At 39.2% G+C, this 18,724-nt stretch overlaps 1 protein-coding gene across 5 annotated transcripts in view; it reads right to left on the bottom strand.

Annotated features, from left to right (window-relative positions):
• The window catches only part of cadm1a (cell adhesion molecule 1a), a 471,740-nt gene that overhangs the window by 151,917 nt on the left and 301,099 nt on the right, over nt 1–18,724 (bottom strand). For 4 of the 5 annotated variants that reach the window (XM_085470932.1, XM_085470935.1, XM_085470934.1 and 1 more), the window contains exon 2: nt 15,714–15,731. The exons of the other annotated variant lie outside the window; for it this stretch is intronic. In XM_085470932.1, coding sequence (XP_085327058.1) covers nt 15,714–15,731 — 18 coding nt within the window. The remainder of the gene's footprint in view (nt 1–15,713; nt 15,732–18,724) is intronic. 5 annotated transcript variants of the gene reach the window in all.

Genomic DNA, 18,724 nt, shown 5'->3' with positions numbered 1-18,724 from the left:
TCAGAAAGATTATTGAAGAGTTGCAAACAACTGTTATGTAGCTCATAAACACAGGCAGATTATAAAGACGTCGCTGATGAGTACAACTCGTCTGCAGTTTGACTGTTAGAAACTCTGGGATTTGACTCAACTGGTTCTCAACTGGTTGTTTTTCTGGTTGCAACCCTGTCAAAAGAAAGTCACACTAAATCACTATATTATCACAAACAGATTACATGTAATTGCCAACTTGACCATTAAATTGCAAACTGACAATAGACTGATAACATTCAGGCTCCACCTTTTTGCCATTTTACGCACCAAAGCTTTGAAGACGGCAACCGACCGTGAGGGGTCGAAGACCTGCTCCCTGTCTTTAAAGCAATCACTTCAAAGGCAATGAGTACACTTATTTTTTGCATACAGTTGCAATAATCTTGATCACGTTGCTGTCTTCAACTAGTGTTTTCCCTAGTGTCACCGTGGCGTAATGCAAGACTCAGTTCTATAAAGAGCAAAAGTAGAAATAAATGCAGCTGTAGGTATTCCTGAAAGTTAAAGTGCAGAATATGGATAGTTTTAGTCCATAACATTATATTGCTTTTACCTGAAGGGACCCATTGTGGCCCTTATGGCCTCATTAAGGTACGTTTCACTATGAGGATGCGCACCATTCTCTACCCATCTCTGACAGCGCCGAAACCATAAAGCAGGTGCGTCACTTTAGGATACAAATTAAAAAGCCTAAACAGGCTTCCCTCCCTTCTATTTCCACCATCTCTTCCTTTTCCCTCTCGCCTCTCATGCCTCTCTTTGCACAGAGGACACAAAGGGGAGGGATTGTACGGGAATCAAATAAAGAAATCAAGAAGTAAACAGAGGAATGGCGAGGGAGGCAGGAAGGGTAGCAGGGAGGGATGGATGGAATGCGGCTGCTTGTTGGTGTTGCTAATGATGAGGAAAATGGAGGGTCATGTGGGAGCCATGGCTGGATGGAGACAGAGGGAGGTGGTGTAGAATGGGAAGTCAAGACCATCTGAGGGGTGGGTGGATGCTTTTGTGTATAATCCCAGAATGTTTTCTGTCTATGTCTCAAGTCGTGTGCGCTGACACGTGTTCATATTACTCGGTGGCAGTACATGCCTTTACTTATGTGAGTCAAACCAGGTTATCCATGAGCGAGAGGCCGTGTGCCTGTCGAAGTGTGTGCGCAAGCGATGTCTACGTGCACGTGGGAGTGGAGGGAGCGTCAGCCAAGTGATTAATGCGTCAGAGAGGCAGCTGTGGTCTGGGCTCACTCATTTGGAAATATCTTTCAAGGAAGAAAGACAGAACAGAAGAGCAGTGGGGAAGAGGAAGGAGGAGACGCTTCTATATCCCCTGAAAGATAAACAAAAGTAAGCTGAGAGCCTTTACCAGGGTCAGCGAAGGAGAGACAGCATTACAGAATAGGGGAAGGAAGTAGAGGGCACTGCAGCATCCTTCTGTCTATCATATCATGATTCATTGGTGTCTGCTTTAAGCATCAGTGCTTCTTCAGCTAATGTTTTGTGAATGAAATAATGACTGGGACTAGGGGTGGAACAAAATATTGTATCACAATATCACTGTGCTTCCACTTGTGACAGATACTGATAGAGCGGTGCTAAATATCAATATTTTATTCTCTTTTTTTACTCAAAATGGATTACCCTGCCAATTTCACAAACCACAGTCAGTACTTCACTACTCGTGAAGGAGCTTACTAAATAAAATAGGGTAAACTGAAGTTTACAGTGAAGAACAAGAAAGTCACAATAAAACATGGCACACTGAGGAGGTAGAAGGGAAGCAGAAATGATTAGTTAAGCTATACATTATTAAAAACTGAAGAAAAATCTTTTCAATTTCATACATCGTCAAATCGCAACAACAGTTGCCTCAAAGTGTTTTATATTCTAAGGTAAACATCCCACAATAATACAAAGAAAACCCCAACAATCAGACAATCCCCCTATGACCAAGTACTCTTCCAGGAACTCTCTAGAGTCATGAAAAAAGAAAAACACCCATGATTCCGTAGTTTGTAAAACCCTGTTTAGTAGCAAGAACTTGAAGTAATCGTTTTCTATAGGAAAATAAGTCTCTCACATCGTTATTGGGAATTTTTACCCCACTTTTCTTTTTGCGGGCATTTATACATTACATTATATTCATTTATACACAGCTGTCTTCAGGTTAGATAAGATTGAGGTTTGGACTTTGACTGGGCCAATACGGCACCTCTTTTTCAGCCATTCTGTTGTTCATTTCCTTCTGTTCTAGCAATCATTGTCCTGTTCCATGACCCAGTTTCAGCCAAGCTTTGTCAGACAGATGGCATCACATTTGATTCTAGAGTCTTTTGGTATCCGGTTTTTAGGTGATGACAAATGAACCCTGCTTCAGGGTCCAAACTACTCTGCGTTTATTAAGGCTGTTGTGTTTCTAACATGTTTTAATGCTTTGTATCTTGTTTTATTTAATCTAAATGAGCCCCTAAAAAGGCAGCGATCATACTTTTGGCCTCTCTCTGTTTTTATTACCACTTTTCATTTTAAAGCTCAGGTTTTAAAACCTTACAATGTAACTACAGCTCAGCCCATGCAGCAGTATATTAATGACTAACCTCGTATTATGGATGGATTATCTCAGTTCTTTTCCCGACTGAAGTTTGGTCCCATTTGTCCCAAACAACCCGGAACCCTCAAGTTAAATTTTATCACTGGAAACAAGTTAGCGTTCATCCTCCAGCTTCACTGGACTAATGTGTTTATATTATGCTAACATAGCTGTGCCGCTAGCGATCACATCATTATATACCAGCTACTCCAACTTCAGTGATCCTACAAATGTCACTGCTGTTTAGTTTTCTGTCTTCATTTATGCCGGAAGTGACAGCAGAGCCGTACGTTTTAATTTCTTCTGAAATCTCTCAGTCAGAACATGGTATGTCATGTTTAGGTGGAAACTAGCGAGCTAACTTCCTGCTAACTTCTAACTCTGTTAAATTTAATAAATTCAGTTTTTATGGATGCCTGGATGTTAAACTTAATTGTTACACTTCCCTAGATGGCTCAGTAACTCGAGCTCTGGAAGGGCTGAAAACTTTGTCTAAAACTATGCATGAACACTCAGGAATCGACAACCCGCTGGAGAGCTGGATGACATCCGTGTTCGGACAATGGAAAGGGTTTGTGATGCCTGTAATGCTTTCTATTGCATCATTTCTAGGGATATTGGTGACTTGTGGTTGTTGTCTCATTCCTTGCGCCAGAGGATTGTTGGAAAAGGTAATCACGAGGGCAGTGGACCCCGGAGAGCTGACCATGATGTCATTGATGGAGCTAGAAGTAGGCCTAACTGAGTGGGCCGAGGAGTGACACAACAAACGGTGTGGTGACGTCTCTGAAAGAGATTATTATAAATAATTTTATTGCTACAATATATCCTGCATCATTAATAATATAATCTATAGCATTGATACTGCATTAAGATGTTCACAGTAACCTTTTATTACAGGTGCAGTCATAAGCCTCGTTCGGAGCGATGTCCGGACGATCTATTGTGTAAGTGACTTGGAGCTACAGAAGGTTAAAACTGCATACACGCTTACAAAACACATATAATACATACAATCTAGAAACAGGCCTGAGCAAAGGCCTGAATGTATTCAGCAACCTGTTGCATTAGAGTTTGCTTAGTAACAGGTGACAGAAGATGTGTCAGAGAGGAGGACAAGCCCTCAGGGACCATTTAGGCTTGCAACTTATTGCCTTTTACGGAAGGTGTGATAGAAAAAGGAACTTCTTTGTCTAATTTTAGGGGTTTAAGATTGACCATTTACTGTAAACTATGCACATAATGTTCTTAAGATGCAAATAATGTTCTTATAACACGTGAAGGGGCGTTAACCCTGACATTATAAAAAAGCCATTGTCTGTGTATTTTGGGCAAAGAAGTCCGCTGATGTGATGCTGTGTGCTTCTTCCCACGCATGTGTTCTTAATAAACTCTTCATCTGATTGCACTCTACTGGGCCTCCATTGGTTTGTTTTTGTGCCACATTTTCGAATCCGGGACGGCAGTCTTATTTAATCTTTTCTAACTGTACTCTCATGAACTTTAACATGCTAACTGAGGCCTGTAAAGTCTTGGGTTTTATACAGATTCTCTGAGCATTGGGGTGATTTTAATGAAACATCCACTCCTGGGAAGATTGTAGCATTGTGTTAATAACACACCTGAATGGTCCAGACCAGCAATTTATTAAAACTTCTGCTTTTATAGAGGTGCAACCTTTTCTGCTAATGATAAGTTAATTGAGTGAATTTATTAATTTGGTTACCCACTTAATTGCAATGGAAATGGAGGACTGAATAAAGCCATGTGAAAAGTTATTGTTTTCATGAATGTAACTATAATTTCAGCCACTCTGAAATATATTCAAAAATAACATTAACCATAACCCAACTGTTTACCTGATATGACATTAAAAAAAAAAAGATAATGCAAGCATCCAATATAATTCTCCAAGACCATGTAAAGCATTTTCTTTTTGGAAAACTGCACAGAATGTTTATTTGAGCATATTTATACTGCAGTAAGGTCACCTCCAAACTAAGACAGAATGCAGACAGAAAACAGCTTGTACTGTAGACCTACTGTGTATACTGACTGAACCATTTTAAATGTGCAGCCAGTCATGTGGATATTATGTTGAGTCAGGCAGCTGTAGAAAAGCGTGAGAAAGCAGAACAGGGATATCTCACCATCAGCTCCTGACACACACTGGGTGAAGCAGGTTTACTCTTCAGACCCCGTGACAAGTGACAAACAACTGATGACAAAGGTGTTTGTCTAAGAAAAATCTCTAAAATGTTCAGCAGTGCAATTTTCTGTCAAGTAAACAACACATCAAGAAGTGCCCTGCCACAAAAATGAGACTAACAGGCAATATAATTAATACAAAGCATAACGGCAATGGAACTGAATATAATTCTTTTAGTAAGATGAATGAAATTAAAAATGACAGGTTAAGGAAACAACAGTAATAATCTCATTAAAACATAACATCAAACTGCCCAAGGCATCGCCCAAGGCATCGCCCCAGCCTGCAACCTTAGGAGATTACCAAGTTGCATAGGCATTTGCAGGATGCGGTGAATCCACAGAGGCCCACACCAACAACCTGCAAGTGCTGAAAGATTCACCGGTGACCCAGCAGCATATACTACAGGATACACATAGGAGATCCAGAGGCTTTGATTCCCAACTGCTCAAACTGGCTTTGAAAATATGGAATAGCACCTTAGTCATGAAACACTGCACAAGCTCTTTACCTTCTCATAGATTCCTGAAGGGGTACATGGGTTTCCTCACAAGTCTAAATGTTCATGGGCTTGGAGATGGAGAGATATGGGCACATCATCTATTGGTATGAGCTTTTCGATCCCTTTAAAAAATTCACGAGCTCTTGGTTGAGACAGCCGTCAAAAAGTCAGTCATTCCTGGTGGGCACTGGACACTGCGAGGACTGCCCCAGTTATTGGAGAATTGGACAGATGGGAGGATGATGACATGGGTAGGACTGACACCTTTATCAAGCTGTTTTAAAGCAATGACAGGTGGTGTATTTCCACAGCCATATATACTGCGAGACATGTGCTACTCCACAACAAATTGAAGAAAGGCTGAATTGTTTTAACTTCATTTCACTCCACCCAGTATGGTGGGATTGCTGTATACCAGTGTCGACTTAAAATTGTGTTACACTCTGATAACACTGGTCTCTAGTGATTGCTTTGAGAAAGTAAAATCCCCTCCCCTATGGAAATCAATTACAATTGAGGTAATGACAGACTAAAGATGAATAATTTCAGAACATTTTATTAGAGACACAACTGTTGTCTGACTATGTCCTATATCCACACGATATTGCCATCAACATCAAAGCAGTTCCTCATCAGCAGGCGGACAAACTGTTACCTGTTGGCAGAAGCGTTATGGACAAAAATGGAGAATGAACGTGGTTTTGAACAAAGATTCAGAGTAGCAGACAGTACGCCAGTCTTTCTTTCCATAAGAGAAAGAAACCATAGTGAACTGGCTAGATGACGCGCTAAGGCAACATACATTATCTGCAGATTTCACGCACCTTCAGTCTGTTATTGACAAAACACTGCTTGCTATGCATACATCACAGCTGTGATTGCAGTTGCTGATGGCATGACTTAGTGCAAGTATCTCAGCCATACTGAAAAGCAGCTGGAGGGACATTTGTTGCTGGGGAACTCCCACAATCCTCTGTGGCTGCTCCACTTATAAATACAGTAAGCACAATGAGCAACAACCAAATAAAAAACAATATTCTTGATTAAATAATCACTTTTATAGCAGTGTTAATGAGGGGTGAACATTTTCAGAGGGTCTACTGCTGGTCTACAAATTAAAGAAATTGATTAGATGCGGTGTGTGAACAAACTTGCTGTTATTTTGCACTTGTAGTTGTAAGTGAAAGTGACAGGTGTTTAGAGCTCAATCTGTTGTAAATACCAGACAATACACAAAGCTTTAGAGCAGGGGTTGTTCAACTTTTTAATGTCTGCTGTTACCACCGGTACTCTCAGAATCTATCATCAGGATCGTCTTGAGAACCTAAAAAAGAAAACAATTTGACTTTTTTAAGTTTGCGAAGACATTTCACCTCTCATTCAAAAAGTCTCCTTCAGTTCTAAAAAAAATAGAGGCGAGGGACTCTCCGACCTTTTCAGAACTCAAGAAGCCTCTGGGAGAGAAGCCTTTGCGAGCCTAAAGAAGTCCAGTTGTCTTTTTGAAGCTCCCAAGACTCTACTCAGCAACAGCATTGTCTAAAGTACTAGGCTGAATTCATAAAGCCATTATTTCGGCATTGCACCCAAACAATGGGTTAAAAAGGCAAAAGCCTTGTGTTAATCTCATGGTAGCTCTCTTTGTGGTCAGCATCGAGGGATTCTTTCCAAGTTACCTGCATTGTGATTGTAATAGTAATTGCATTGTAATTTATTCACTGTTTATGCAAAAAACAAAACAAAAGCAATAAATGTAGTTCTGAGAACCAAAGTTTACTAAAGGCTAAATGCAGTGTAAATGCAGGCATTGTGAATATACCCCGATCCGCAGCACTGGCCGTAACGCTACAATGTTGCCACAGTAACTATTTTACAACCATTAAATAAATTACGCAAACACCTTTTGTTATATTTCTTCCCTTGTGTCTTACTTTAGCAGCTATGAAATAGGTTAATATTATATGGTTTGTTGTCATTTGGAATATTTTTAAATGTTAATCATTTGCTCACTAGAGATCTCATATCTTGCTGGAGTTGGAGAATCAGAAAAAAAAAAGTCTTGTATTTTTGTAACATTGATTACACTGTTGTACTCAGCTATATTTATATGGTGAGAAAGTCGTTTTTTTCCGTAATAACACCATTCACACCCTAAAATTATGATTCAGTTTCTGTTGATTTCAGATATTGCGTTAACATTCACTTTAGCATTCTAGCATATTCTTGAAATAAGCTGAATTTGAAACAAGTTGCAATATTTGTACACCAACATTTCTTTCTTCATCATCTATTTATTTACCCAAGTTCTTAGACTCACTGGCTGCAGTTGAATACAAACATTTCTTTTATCCCGATTGTTTCTGATTGATTCTGACTGCTTGAAAAGAACATGATGTTTGGCTTAATACAGTCTGGTGTTTACATCTGCCAACACATTTGGTCTGTCATGCATTCATCTTCCTCAATGGTTATCTTCTCTTTGACGTGTATTTGATCAGTTCCCTGAAGATAGATACATATCAGCACAGTAGTTGCTGTTATTCATATTCCTTAATTCTTGTTTTTACAATATATGTACGGTTTTAAAACATTCACATGGTTGTTTACCAGTTCATAAACATTTCCTACAAAACTGATGCTATAAGATGGCCAGTATTTCTGCTTTGCTGTGTTTGTTGTGCAACTATCAAATATTGCATACAGTCATTTATTATTTTATGTTGATTTCATTAAGATAATTGGTTTTAATCAAAAGTAAAATGTCAATAAAAGCTACAACTGAGACAGTACACATTATTACATCCACTAATCAAAGAATGAATATTTAAAACAAATATCAAGCCGTAGCTGAATTATTTAAAAACATTTGATTATAATTCCTGAAATGTGATTTGATGTATGCACGCTTAATCGTCTCCTCTCAGTGGACAAAAAGCAGGCTATGCTTTTCTTGCTTCAAGGAAAAAGCCCAACATTTTCTCCTACTTACTTCCTGTTTTTGCAACAACAAAAAGCTCGAAATTAACTCCATTTAACTTCAAGATGATGACAACATCAGCACCAGTTTTATACTGAAAATAATATAAAGCATAGCAACATAAAGCCCATACACATCTATTTCAGTTTAAATCTTTTTTGAATTACCTTGAACTACCTTAGTGATGAGGTTATGACAGTTATATTGCTCACATGATTTTTTTTTTTTTTTTTACACACAATTTGTCTAACTTAAAGTTCAATCACCGGTTTCTTTTATCAGGTAGTGATAGTGAGCAACAAGGCAAATGTCTATTTATCTGAAAATGTCAAAGATAATTACTTTAAACAGCCACTGCCATGATATTGTATCTGCATTATGACAGATTAATTAGGAGATGAAACAGTTGAAACAGCTGTGCCATTTTCCTTAACGATCAAGACGTGTTTGTGGTCAAAGTTCAACCATTTAGATTTTATTACGCTCTCAGTACATCAGATCACATCACAATAAAGCCCTGCAAGGGTTGTCTGACTCAAGCGGGAGGAGAGAAAGCAAGCAGACATCTAAAACACTGGAAGCATGCATTGTTATCATTCTGACGTTTGAGACGTGTGTCATATATGAATAATTTTTCAGTTGCGGCCACGCTGGAGCGTTGGCTTGCGTTATGCTTGCAAAACTCTACTCTCTCACCACTTTTAAATCACCTCTCAAAACCCATCTATTCAGAATTGTATACACCTGATTCTGTTTTAGTCCATTTTGACCTTGTTCAGCTTTTATACTTTCATGCTTGTTTTTTTGTCTAAATTATATTTTGCTATGTTTTATTATACTGTATTGTTGCTATTGTTCTTGTGCTTGTGCTTGGCGCCTATAAATAAAATGTATTATTATTATTTATTATTAAAACCTCATAAAGTGCAAAATCTCTGATGTTAATTTTGGGAGCTATTGCTTTATCTGTAGGTTTTCCTCAAAGGTAATAAAGGTCACAATCCTGCAGATGATCAAATCGACTGGCCCAATAACTTTGGATATTTAAGATTAAAGGCAGACAAGGTCAGAACAACAACACAGACATACTGTTGGCTTTTTTGCTTGCTCTACTGTAGCTTCATCTTTAAATAATAACAACATTCATCAGCAAGTTGAAACCTATACTTTTAACTTCAACTTTTTTAGTTTATTCCAAGTACCGTAGAAGAAGCTGCCTCCATAAAAGCTGTTTTACTGAGCTCTGTGCCTACTCTTAGTACAGGCAAGAGCAGGGGGTCTAACCTATGCTCAGTGTGAGCTGTAATTTTTTTTATGGGATGCAGTTCCCTTACCCTTTACATCTTATTACATTCTCTTCTCCCTGGAATAATGCAGAGGCAGTGTTAGGATCTATAATTGAAAGGTCTGAATGATATATTTTTGCAAGGATGCACCAACAGTGATAATCTGGGATGATACCGGCTCCAGAGCTTGTTACTGGTCCCGCCAACCTGCAGAGTGCTTCCTATTGTATCGTTTGTTGTCTCTCTGTGCTCTTCTTTTCCCTCTCTTTGCTTCACCCTCACCCCAACTGGCTGTGGCAGATGGTCACCCTCCCCGAGCCTGGTTCTGCTGTTCGGTTTGTTCCTGTTAAAAGACTTTTTTTCCCCACCCCTGTCACCAAATGCTGCGCAGAGGGAATCATTTGGTTTCTGGTTTGCCCCGAGAGGACTGTTGTCGGCTGAATAGACGAATTGTATTAATAAATTGACCAATTACTTGTGCGACAATGTATCAGTGGTATTTCTTGTTTTTATTGTGGTTCTTTATAACCCAGTTTGTGCCAAGGGAACAAACAAATCTTTGTTGTAAAAAGTAACAAGGCTGTTTCAAAGTTCTTCTGTCCTTCGTCACACAATCTTTGAACATTTAACGACCGCAAAACTGAAAGTGACACAAAAGAGAAATACTGGCCACTGGCATCAGTGAGTCGGTGTCATTTTATTTACCAAAAGGCAAGAGATGGCAGTCAGCATGATGTCTACTGAATCCTCCTATACACTGGTGAATTCTTATATTTTTACTTTTCTAAATTAGGAATACCTAAACGGTAAAAATATGACATTCTGTAGCGCTAAAATTTCTAATCCAAAATTTAAATGAACACTTGAGCATTTGAATAAAATTCAGACCTCATGTGCTTATTAAGTGAATAAATCAGAGCCAACAGGAATCAACCTGAGTAAAAGGAAAAAAAAGGTTTACTTAATGAATGAGCCGCATGCTTTGCTCATGGTATGGCTCTAAGCAGCATGTATTGACAAATGTAGATTGCAATGCATCCGACTGGGGGACTATTGACATTTCAACAGCAAAGACACATCCTCGTGGCAGGGAAATTTCTTGGTGCAGTGAGAGATGACCTTGCTGAATACATATTCTGTGGAAACGCTGATAGAGCTTCAGTAGCCTGGGAAATTGAAATTGTCTTATAAAAGGAAAGCATACAGGATGACAAGCAAACACTGTATGCGTGTGATTGATTCAGTCATTAATCTGAGCTGTACTCGACGTGTTTGTGTGTATATGGGGCTGCAAAGGTGCAAATGCATGCTTGTATGTGTTCAAAGAGCCCGTCTGTGCACACATGGATAAGACTCCTTCTGTTTAACTGCTGTCCCTCAGCCCACCTCTGTCCTCGCACGTCTTCCATTCTATTGATTGGCGCACAGAACAAATACGCGAGTCCCCATTGCAGGTAAAAAGAACTCTTGTCTGTAGTGGTGGGTAAACTAAGAAAACACCATGACCTCTGACAACAAGAAATGTTTTTCTTGTTCTCAAGTCTGTGAAAACGTTATTCTTTTTAGTACTGGTTTACTCCAGTAAACAAAAATAAAAATGTGTCAGTGATTTAGCTGATGCTACTATTATTTCTCCTCCTTCTTTGGTTGAGAATATTTTGAAAAGCTGAGAAGTACTTTAACAGTTGAATCAACTCTTGAATGGAAAAACATGCTCATGTTAGGTCTAAGTCACCCAGGACAAGAGATTGGTTAAACCACAGGTGTTCCCTGACCCATTGGCAAATGGTTGCTGGGGGTTGCTAGGTTAAATGGTATATGGTAATGTACCAAAAACTTCCTTATGATTGCTTTGGTCACTAGAGGTGGCCGCTTATAGTTTGCATGAAAGACGCCGACTTGTATGCAAACACTCACCCGTACTATCCGAGCTATAGTCAAACACAAACCTAAAACAGAACGTAAAAGGCAAGCACTTTGCTCGAGGTTCACTATAGCTCAGAGAATAAAAGGCGAGTGTTAGCAGACAAGTCAGTGCCGTTCATGCAAACAATGGCCAATCTTTGGGAGGGTACTAATTTCTCCTAGCAACTACCAGCAACCACATCTAACCGTCAGGGGAAAACACATTTTTTTCTCACTGACCAGTCTCTAGGCCTGTGTGACCATCTGAGAGACATGTGGTCACAATGGTAGGCTCGCCCTATAGCAAACCCTACTTTATGATCCTTTAATGGGATATAATTTACAGCATGAACATTACCTAGAATTCAACAAGAAATTAAACTAATAACTGAGATCATTAAAAAAACTTCAAATGATTTTTTTTACTTCAGTGTAACCAGATTACATTTTCCCAACCAGAGGATTTTCCCCTACTGGCCATTTGTTAGTTTAAGGCTTGTTGTCATTGTTTTCACTTTTCAAACCTTGAAATTATGTCATTTTTTTATAGACTTAAGATTGTAGCCATGTTGAATGCAGATGGGACGTTCTCTACTGACTGATTCATATTTTAGTTTGTATAAAATCAACAAAGTTAAAGCACTTCGACATGATGAGAACTTTGAGCTGAACGGTATCCGCATGCTTCGCTTAGGAAAGGCAGTAGAGCACATCTCCATGAGCTATTATTAATAGTGCGCCAACTGTCTCAACTTGTGTCATCTCTTTTTTCCTTCTTTCTTTTTTGAATTTGATATTTATTCTTGGGCTGTGAACTAAGCTATATTATTTTACTTCACAGACATCTTGAATTTAATCACATGCCTTAAACACCGGCTTAATCATACAAGCCTAAAATAAATCCAGTCCTCTATTTTTGGTCACTCATTTTCCATCTTGTTGCTCCTTTTACATTTTATTTCAGTATAATTTGTTGTAGAAAACAGAAGCACAATGAGAGCACTTATTCCAAAAGCTAAAATAAAGCAGTCCTAGAGTTAATTTTGTATTAATTTAAGCCAAAAAAAAGCCATCTGGCACATTTATTGAGTTCTTTAATAGACTCATAATTAACCAAAAGTGAATAATTTTACAAATGGAATGTTAAAGTGACTTTGCAGGCCAACAACTCTTAATTTATAACTGCAAACATTAATGTTTGTACTGCTGGACTTAAAGTGGCATTGCTAATGAATGTAAATTATCGAATTTCCCAGAGGAACCCACCCGAGGGATTAATAAAGTTCTATCTAAATTTAGAAATTTCTAAAACTGTATTTCAAACGTGGTGTTAAAACCTTAAAATCTTTAAAGGATAAGGCTGGCAGCACTGTGACATGCCTTTTTCTACCCCTCTGAAGTACTGCAATCATTGGCAAATAGTTCAAAAGGGTAAGCGAGCCAGATTTGGCAGCTTACACACTCATTTGGCACTCCCACTATTTCAGTCCACGCAATGGAATGCAACAGAAACATAGATCTAAGATGAACCTGAACACCGAGAAGACAGCTTATTAGAGTGTCCCAATTTGAATGTGTCAAATATTTCTTAAATTGTGACGGTTTTAGAAAACACTAAAAAAGATGAAACAACACGGTCAAAGTCTTTCTGTGCTGGGGATAAAAAGTACCCACTGATTTGGTTTTCACAATAAAGTCCAAGGTAACGGGTAACTGTCATTTGCAATGCATGTTGCAATGAGTTTTTGTCGCTGCTTTGTATGTGATAAGCTGAGAGACCACCACTGCTTGGTGGCAACCGGACAGGTTTGTGACCGAGAACAGGCCTGAGGACTGGGCTCCGTCCAATCAGCCCCTAGGGAGGATCTCCTGCTCTTCAATTCTAATTCATGTACATATAAATAACTGTCACTGGCATTGCTAATTGGATTAAAAGGCTTGGTAGAGGAGAGATGGTGAGAGGAGGAGTGAAGACGTTAAGAGAGGCAGCATGGCATGATATGCAGCATAATTTTTTGTTGGAAAGGTGGCGATTTTTGCACTAAACCCCAATTATTGCTGAGTAAAAGCCACTATGTTTTAAAAGGAATAGCTGAAGCAAAGCAAGGAAGGAACAGAGGACAGTTCATCCTCATGTCATAATGTAGTATATTCTTTTAGCCTTACAGTATTAGTTGGAGCAGCTTTCATGCCCTGATAAGTCAGGACACCAAAATGATTATATAGCACAGTGTGTCGATATGATGGTGTAATACATAATACATAAACACTTTTTAAGAAAGCAAGTCGGGGACATTAAAATGTCAAAGAAAGCTAGATGTTGTCTGAAAAGCATCACCGTCCAGTTGCAGTCTAAGCCGCCTAAATCACTCAGAGACCTTAAACAACAATAAGTACCGCCGGATGGAGCTCTGCAGGTTTGCCTTAATACCCAACATTACTCACTTTTCTCATTCAGCGGAGCAGCTGTTAAATTATTTGCTTGTACATCAGATAGTTGTTGCTGGAGTTTTTGTTCACAGCAGACAGAATATTTTTGCTAAAACTCAAATGCTGCAATTTGAAATCTGTATATTAACTGGTGGCACAATTCGACTTGGATGGAACAACGAGAAATCGGTGCATTTAATTTTTGCGCCCGATGACTGATTGCGAGAGCTTGCAGCAACCAGCTGGTTTCCTAGAGGTTGGGAAGGCAACAATCCCAACCTCTGGATATCCATTTTAGATCACGAGGTGATTGGACAGGTCACCTGGTTAGAGACAAACTGTCTCCAAGTAATCGAGGCCTGACACGGACTGACTGCAATTACTCTGAGACAGATTGGTGAAGGGTTGCAAATAATTACTGTTTGACTTATAAATACAGACAGACTGTAGGCATATCGCAATCTGTGTGAGTCAGTCTGAGCCAATGGGTGAACCTAATTACATTCTAAGGTGTTTGGCTTCAAAATGAGAAGAAAGAAAGAAACAGGTTTGTATTTAATGAAATTAAAGAAATGTATAGAGGAAGAATGTGGTAGTAAACATAATAGGATGGAAATTCCTGTTTTTCACAGCTCAAGGCATTTGAAATCACAATCATAATAATAACTACAAGAGATCCAGTAAAGCTAATGCTTATTGCCTTTTTTGCAAGTTTCAAGAGTGTGAGCCGGATCATTAGAATTTAATGGGTTCTTCTTTTGCCCATATTCCACCTCATAAAATCCAGGCTGAGTTTTTGTACAGTCTTGCTGATGACGGAAATACAGACAAACAAACAGCACAAAAAACTCCCATAATCATCATCATTATCATCTCGAAGACTTACCCCAGACCTTACCACGATATATGGGGTTAAGATGTCGTTACCAGAGGCTACAGAGGAAAAACAGATCACACAGGTTGCTCTAAAACAGCGTAACATGCACCTCTGAGCACGTTTTCCAAAAACAACTCCTTTCTGGATTTTTCAGTTTGGAAGAAACTATCAAATCTCTACTGACAAAGACACACACACAGACAAACACACGCTGTGGTTGTGGTTTGCTGTCAGCAGCCACACCTTTCACCTTCTGTACTCGTCTCTTTCTCTCCCAAAATAATTGTAACACTCCAGCTCGCATGTAAAATTAATAAGAATATGATTACACACATTTGATTTGAAAGGCAACATCATTATCTCCTGAATGAAAGCTTAATAGGTAATTACGACAATGCAACAATGAAATGTAATACCAAAGTAGTGAAAGCTATATCCTCTTATCATTTTTAAATTACTGCCACTAGCAGTCTGCGACATAAATGCACTGTCTGTGTGTACAAATGTAGAACAGCAAAACTGCAAAGTCCAATTTTTTCCCTCCCAAAAGCTTTAATTTTAAATGCTTTTTCTTTCATTTTGAAAAAAAATATTGTTGAAATAAGACCCTTCGGATCATTGAACTCTCTCTCTGTGCAGTGTGTACTAAGTTGCTCAAGCTAGCGCTACTTAGAATGCCGGTAAGCGACAGAAGACATCAGCATCAATGACAGCAGCATGAGTTCGCAAGGGTGAGGTAGACAAAAATCAAAATGTGAGCTTGAGAGATGCTGAGAGAAAGACTGCAGATTTGACACACAGTGCAAAAATACGAGATGAAAGAGGAAGCATGTATTTGAAATGAAACAAAAGCTCGAATATGGTGGGAGGTTGTGGTCAGGAGAAGGAAAGGAGATGTGGGGGAGGCTTACCTGGGTCCTGTGCAGCTCCTGTGTTTGTGGAGGAGGGTACAGTAGGTGGGAAGAGGAGAAGCAGTGGGGAGAAACAGAAAGGGAGATTAGCGTTTAAAACCTCATTCAAAGTTGATTTGCCAGTGCATAAAGGTGCATGCAAGTACAGTACAGGACAAATAAGGTAAGAATCCAAAGGGAAACAACAATCATGCTTTTTCAGCGTTTTAACAAGAAAATTAAAAATTAAAAACAGCATTTTTAAAAACATTATACAGTCACTGAACAAAGCTCTTAGCTATGCCATACAAATAGCACAGCTTTTACCTTTTACTGGTTAAAGGACTGAAATATGGATTGAATCAGATTAGAATAATACCGTATTTAGAAAGGAATTACATCATAGGCAACGGTGTGAGTTTGCCAAGCAACCGGCAGAACATCCAGGAAGCTCCAGCTCCCAGCCAAGAAACAGTCGAGCACATAATCCCATGCACAAACACATTTTTCTGTCTTTTCTACAAATTAACCAAACTATATCATTTTATAACATGCTAGGTTCTTATTTTTGTTCTATGGAGAGAAAAAGACATTCTCATAAAAGCTAGATCTACTACAGTGCATGTTTGAGACCCCTGTTTCTTTATATTTCAGGTCCAAGGAATCAGACTTTCTTGTATTTTTAATAGTCATTCAAACATTAAAAATGCACCCAACCAGTGCACTCCCCAAACATTTCTGCAAACAATGTGAAATAACACCAATGTTCTCAATGGAATGTATGGAAAATGGCAAAGGTAGCACAGTTTGACAGGCAAAAAATTGTATTTTTGCAACAACAAGGTGATTCCTAAAGAGTTATTAGCTGAAAACCTGGCATAGGTGTGCACGGGGAAAAAGTTAGATTAGTAGATGTAAAAGAAGAATTAGCAAGGCTTAAAAACACACATCTTACAAACAGTACCTGAAAGTCATGTCTTTAAGAAATTAAAAAAAAAAATCCAACGAAGACCTGACACAGAACCTGAGAGATACATCTGGACCTTCAGTTAATCCAACTACTGCTCACTGAAACCTCAGTGCAAGGATGGTTTTCAAGAAGCGATTCTTAAGCAAAGGAAACAGGGAGAAAAGGTAGAGGTATGCCAAATTACACAAGAACTGGACTAAAATCAGTCGTATGGAGTAATGAATCTGAATTTGTTGGTTCAAATCATTGCCAATACAGAAATGAAGGACGAGGTCAGGAGAGAGGTACATCAGTGAGTGCCCACAGCCATCTGCAAAGTATGGCTGAGGTTTGGGGTTGCATTTCAGCCAGTGGTGCTGGGGAGTTTGTAAAAATGTATGCAACGATGCAACAAATATTGACTTTCGAGCTTGTTACAATTGCCTTGTATACTGTGTTTCACTGTATGTTTGCACCTTTCAATACATTTTTGCATGCATTTTTTCCCTTTTCAAAAAAGCAAAGAAGGGTGGCTTAAGACTTTTGCTGTATTGCGGTACGTTTATCTATGCATATATGCATGTATTTTGATGTATGTACTTTTTAACCGCCAAAGACTGTGCCAAAAACATAATTTTATAATAAAAGCTATTGCTCTCATTCAGCTAAGAAACTAAATATGTCACTTATGGTGGGCCCGTTCAAAGATTAGAGAAAAACACCCACTTTTAAAATAAATAAATGTAAACCAGCATGATCAGCTATATCAGCCTCAGCGGGGACATCAGTAGAAAAAGAGCAGAGTTGGCCATCAGTATACAGTCTGGCATCCGTTTAGGCCCCCATCGTTGAGGAACATTTTTCAGCCAAGTAAGCATCAGGATTCCAGCTATGAGGCAGCTTTTGATTAGAAAACCTATTTCCTCTTCAACTTTTGCCAAATTTCAATCATGGTGATATTCTAATTACCATTATCCAGATCAAGAAAGCGAGGCAGAGATTGAGTGGGTGTGTGCAAGTGAGAGAGAAGGAGTGTTTAGAAGGAGAGCCTGTCTTCGCATGTAAGCGGGGAAAATAAGAGGAAAATGCTCAAAAACAAAATCAGCTCTCTTATATCCCGTTACACAGCTTTGCCGGTGGTAAAGATGTATGTTGGTGAGTCTTTTTGTGGACTGTAATTATCTGGACAGGTTTATTTATGAGCTTAACGTGATGATGAAAAAAATCAAAGGGAGTAAGATGTGTCATGCAATGGCGTAATAAATTTCATAAACTAGTAAAATTGGTAGTAAAAACTCCTCATTGGTAGCTTTTATCAAAGTGTTTAACCAACGCTATACATCAGCGGTCCCCAACCTTTTTCGCGCCACGGACCGGTTTATGCCCGACATTATTTTCACGGACAGCCTTTAAGGTGTCGCGGATAAATACAACAAAATAAAACTAGTAGATTTATTCATAAAACACGTGAAAAGACCCAGGAAAACCAAGTTAACGATAAAAACGATAACAAAATAATGCTGAAAACCAATAAAAACCCTGAAAACTATACATTTCACATCTGAGCCTCAACGCTCGCGGCCCGGTACCAAACGACTCACGGGACCGGTACCGGTCCGAGGCCCGGGGGTTGAGGACCGCTGCTATACATGGTCCAGCAAAAGAGCTGACTGTTAAGTTAAAGTCTCAGGTGTATCCTGTTTAAACATTCAGCACACTAGGATGGGAGTAACAGAGTTCTTCAGAGAGCCACATATCCAAGCCAGACCACCCTTGAGTTCAGGTTCATGCAGTGCGATGGGGTGGGGGTTAGTTCTGGGGAGATTACCCAGCAATAGGGGAGACATGGAGCAGCTCTCCCCATGTTAAGCAAATGGAGAGCGGGTAAAGAATAACTGCATGGCGCTTTGCCCCTTGTGGGCCTTGCGGGAGCCTTCGCCGTCCCACCTCAACCCACAACCTCCGGAGGTGAGGTTAAATGACAAGCGCTGCACAGATGCATTAAACATGAGTCATTTGGACAGAGAGCTGGATGCTGGACCACTCCAGAGATGATAGGGACATTAACCAGGGTTTCACCAGG

The sequence above is a fragment of the Copadichromis virginalis genome, linkage group LG10 (assembly GCF_057382275.1).
Source record: "Copadichromis virginalis isolate Kocher_CV1m ecotype Utaka linkage group LG10, C_Virginalis_male_GT1.1, whole genome shotgun sequence".
Classification (NCBI taxonomy): domain Eukaryota; kingdom Metazoa; phylum Chordata; class Actinopteri; order Cichliformes; family Cichlidae; genus Copadichromis; species Copadichromis virginalis.
Note: the sequence above shows the minus strand (reverse complement) of the source record. Positions and strands in the feature narration are given on the sequence as shown.